The sequence below is a fragment of the Stegastes partitus genome, unplaced genomic scaffold, assembly GCF_000690725.1.
Source record: "Stegastes partitus isolate 25-593 unplaced genomic scaffold, Stegastes_partitus-1.0.2 Scaffold114, whole genome shotgun sequence".
Classification (NCBI taxonomy): domain Eukaryota; kingdom Metazoa; phylum Chordata; class Actinopteri; family Pomacentridae; genus Stegastes; species Stegastes partitus.
Window position 1 is genome coordinate 521,169 of NW_007577845.1, and position 4,623 is coordinate 525,791.

General features: G+C 47.5%; 1 protein-coding gene across 2 annotated transcripts in view; it reads right to left on the reverse strand.

Moving 5' to 3' along the window:
- plppr1 (phospholipid phosphatase related 1) overlaps nucleotides 1–4,623 on the reverse strand; it is a 56,372-nt gene that overhangs the window by 3,789 nt on the left and 47,960 nt on the right. For both annotated transcript variants that reach the window (XM_008278058.1, XM_008278059.1), the window contains exon 6: nucleotides 4,329–4,505. In XM_008278058.1, coding sequence (XP_008276280.1) covers nucleotides 4,329–4,505 — 177 coding nt within the window. The remainder of the gene's footprint in view (nucleotides 1–4,328; nucleotides 4,506–4,623) is intronic.

The following is a 4,623-nucleotide window of genomic DNA, read 5'->3' on the forward strand; positions in this document are numbered from 1 at the left end:
CAGACTGATAACATTCACCAAGTAACATCTATAGCGTCACTGAACAGCAGGCTGCCCGATAAATGTGTCGCCGTCTAAGAGGAAATGTGTAGAGAATGTGTGTGCACCTTCAAGAACATGTCAACATGTGTGTTCATCAGATGCAACACCATCTACAAACACACATACTTAGTGTTTGATCCCTGATAAAGATTATCTCTAAACTAGATTTCTTATACCTTAAATGAAACTGTCAGTTCTAATATCACGGAGCTATTAAGCTGCATTTAAAAGGTTTTTGGAGCGCTGTGGCCATATCTCCTAATCCAGACCAGTTATTACAGTAATATAAAGTTTATATGGGAGCACAACCTCAAACAGCGTCTCTAGCATCGGCTGCTTTAGGGTGTGAGCGGGGGACGGTCTGTTTCTTCATTTAAATACCTACAATTTACAGATATTTGCAAATTCTGTTTTGTTTTTTTTTTCTTTCTCTTTATTGTGTCTGTCCGTCAGCTTTTTAAACAGAGGAGACACCAACAAGGTTGCTGCTTTTCCGAACCTCCTCCCGGACCAGTTAATCAGAGGAGGCAGCCTGAGGGAGGTCCCAGCCCACCACAGGCCGACGTGCCCTCAGGCAGCGGCCGGGCAGGAAATGAAGCAGGACGATTTGCAGCTGGAGGATGCTCAAGGTTTCCTTGTTTGTGACAGCTCATGGACGGTGAGTCTCTGGTGCTCCCGGACCGACTAAATGAGCGAATTAGGGCTGCTGGGCCAGAATCTACCAACAGCAGCATCACAATGAGTTCTGTACGGCGCTATCTGTAATTTGATGTCGCCATTTTAAATACGTTTCTGTATGACATCCTGTTGTCGTTCAGTCGAAGCGTTTCCCCGCTGACGGAGGCAGATCGCCGTCGCTCCATTCTGTAACCTGCCATCCAAGCAAACAGCGGCGCCGGCCGAGCTGTCACCTGTTGTCTCAGGTATGTGCAAATGGAAATGTGCTGCTGCTGTGAGAATGTAGAAATCCTGTTCTGTTATTATAAAACACCAGAAGAAGTCACAAGAACCTGGACTCTGGTGCTGTTAAACCTGAAACATGTGCAAAACGTGCTTTCTACGTTCCTGCGTGTCTTAACAGCCTGGAAGCAGCACTTCAGTTTGAAACCCGTTTTACATTTCAGGGGGCTTTGCCTCCGTCAGGCTCAGCGTGAGCAGCATGTACCTGATTCTTGGATCAAGTGGACACCTCTATCTCCTACGTTACAACATCCTCCTGGAGCCAGAACCAGAAAACCAAGTGCTTAACACTGATCCCTCAATCTGCCAGCAGAGGACAAATCTCTTGAAAAGACCAAAGCCACTGGCTGTTTGATGAGTCCATTCAGATCTCCGCTCTGTGAACACTGATAGCGCCGGGATTTCTTAACTACACCTGCTTTTCTCTCTACTCTCTCTTTATCAATTTAATTTCCCTCCAGAAAGCGGTCCATCAAGCCGCTCCGCTCCTCGCCGGACCAGACCTCGATAAGCTCGGTCGGGGCGTTTGGGTTCCTCGTGCGGGGAACACGCGATCCTCCTCGGCTCGCCGTGCGACTGATAATAAGCTGGAAATGAGCAGTTCCAAAACTGCTGAGGTAATAATTGACTTTCTCGTGTTCATCTTCCCCTCGAGAACAATGATTCAATGTATGTCAATTTTTATAGGTCAATCACTGAAAGCTTATATCCTTCATTAAAGAGCGGCTCCTCCCCCCGACGCTCCAAGGACGAGCTGCTGCATGTTGACCGGACCGCAGCTCAGCAACACATCCCAGACTGGAGCAGGAAGTATCGTCACTTTTATCATAAAGCATCTCTAAGATCCTCCACCACCACCTGAACACCTTCTGGTCACGCTAGACAGACCTCAAACTGTACCGGACCCCCTCCGACCACGCCGTAAATCACACCGCTGTCACTATTTATTGCCCCCGTCTTTCATGACATCCAGCAGGGTTTAACCATCTTGCACCGCCGCTACATCTGCACAAACGCTTATTATTCAGGTCGGGTCCACAGTCAGTTTAAAGCCCCTCTCAGGTCATTGATTTACCCTCTAGAAATTCATCGCAGCGCATCAAAGTTACAGATTTAGAAGTTTGGGGGGATTTTCTCCATGAAAATAAGCTTCACCGTGAAAATAGCACAGATGTAACTCTGCACTACACGCCTCTCCACGCTCACTGCACCTCGGCACACCAGCTCACCTACGACTCAAACACTATAAACCCACTCTGTCTGTGCACCACAGTGGAGAGTTGTGATGTTGGACAATCATACATTTTAGATTTTAGAATAACAAACATATGGACATGTTAACAAGGTAAAAAAAAAAAACCAACTTGGTTTCCACTGGAGAAGGTCTGTAAGATGTAAGATACATGTTAATAAATCATCCATCATCTCCACACCTTCATCCTCACCAGGGTCATGCGGGTGGAGCCTTTCCAGCTGACTCAGGGTGAAGGCAGGTTCACCTGGACAGGTAACCAGTCTATCACAGGGCTACACTTAGAGACAGACAACCAAGCACACTCACATTCACACCTACGGACAATTTACAATCACCAATTAACCTCAGCATGTTTCTGGACTGTGGGAGGAAGCCGGAGAACCCGGAGAGAACCCACGCTGCACGGGGAGAACATGGAGACTCCACGCAGGAAGATCCCGGGTGTCCTCACCGGGACGCCAACCGGCGACCTTCTAGCTGTGAGGCGACGATGCTAACCACTGAGCCACCGTGCAGCCCATAAATCTTTTTGGACATGTTGATGAAGCCATTTTCCTTTTTTATTTCACATTCTAGGAGAACCATCGTGATTTTTACGTTGCAAACTGCAGAATAAGGAAACAGCTGTCTAGTTTGTAAAGACAAGTCCAGTCTCTGTAACGCACCAGCAGGTTTTTAATACAACATGATGTAATGCTGACTCACTGTTCTCGGCGTCTAGACGCGTCACCGGGTCAAAACATTTCTGTGATACCACCCAAAGGTCCGACTCTCCCGTCAGCTGCAGCTTACATTAGTTATTAATTAGCAGTTTTAGCATGCTAACATGCTAAACTGAAACGCTGTCTATGCACAGTGACGGACGTCTGAGTGGTTTCCCGTGAATATGTGTCACGACGCTGCTTCTCTGTCTTTAAATAAAGACGCCATCAAATCAGCCCACAGCCGCTAATGCAAAAATAACAATCCCACATTTCCTCTTTTCTCCGTCTTCCCTGCACTTCTCCACTCCTTCACACTCTTTCCTGCTTTAACACTCAGGGCCCAGCGGCAATTACGAGTAATGAAGCCTCTGAGGCTGTTAAATAAATCTTTTTTGATTTGTGGTGGTGGTGGTGGTGGGGGGGTTCCCTTCACCTTCCTTCCTCCTGCTCGGCGAGCTTTCCGCTTCAACCCAAAACAACTGGAGGGTTTCAGCTGTAATCACTCCCCCGCATTTAAACACTCAGCATAAAAATGTGATGTTGACAAAGCCGTTTTAATTTCTTGGTGGAAGCCGAGCTGTCTGACGACGCATCACACGGGACGCCGCTCCTCCTGAAGCTGCTCGTCTCGCTTTGGAGGGACAAGACCAAGTGTCCCCCCGGTTGGGGCAATTGTTTTAATAAGGCAGATAACAAGATCCCTTACCTCTGGAGTGCACAATCAGAATTAATCATATCACCGGTTCCTTCAACTAACCTCCGTCAACTCTGAATTTAACACGACAATTAATTAAAACTAATGTCTGCAGCCTCTTGCTTCTCTTTTCAGTCTCTTTGGAAGCTGATCTTAGCAGAACTTCTGGTGCCACCTCAGTGTTTTCTCTGCTTTCTTTCAGCTCGTGCATCCTGAACTTTATCCCTGAACCCCTTTCAAGCCCAAAATAAGCCACGCTTCATCCCGCTTTACATCCAATCCCACCGTTGCCTTTTCACCTTCTGTTATTTACTCCTCACTCTGTGTGGCCTCTCCTGCTGCTCTCACTAAAATCAATACATATGAAGCATTCTTTATGGAAACCTGCTGCCTGTAGGGGTTTTAGGACATACATTTGCATGGGGATTGACTTTGAAACGGCACCAGAGCCATGTTACAGGCTTTGGTAATGGCTGCAGCCTGACTTAATCACGTAATTACCGGGTTGGTTCGGTTCCAAAATGAAGCTGAAAATCATTATTATAATTTCAAAATAACTCATGACCTGAATCCACCTCTGAATAATCATCCTCTTTCTTTTTTTCCCCCCCTCTCTCTCTCCATCCTCCTGCATTCCCCTCCTTCAACTTCCTGCTCACTCCAGAGTCCTCACCAGAAACAATGCGACGGCTGATCCCAGTATAAATCCAGCCACCACATCCGAACAGTGGTTTCGATACTCCGAGACCCGGTTGAGGCCGGTGAGGAAGGCCGTGCACAGCGTCCCCAGGCAGAGCACGGGCTTGGCCAGGCGGCTGGACTTGGTCTTGATGGTGCTGGTGATGTACATCTGGAAGGGAGGACAAGGGAGAGTTTGGATGAGACCACAGCAGTAGTGTTCTGTAGTGTATAGAATGAGAGCCACTGCTTCTCCAGTCACATATGTTGTAGTTTCAACAAAGTCCAGC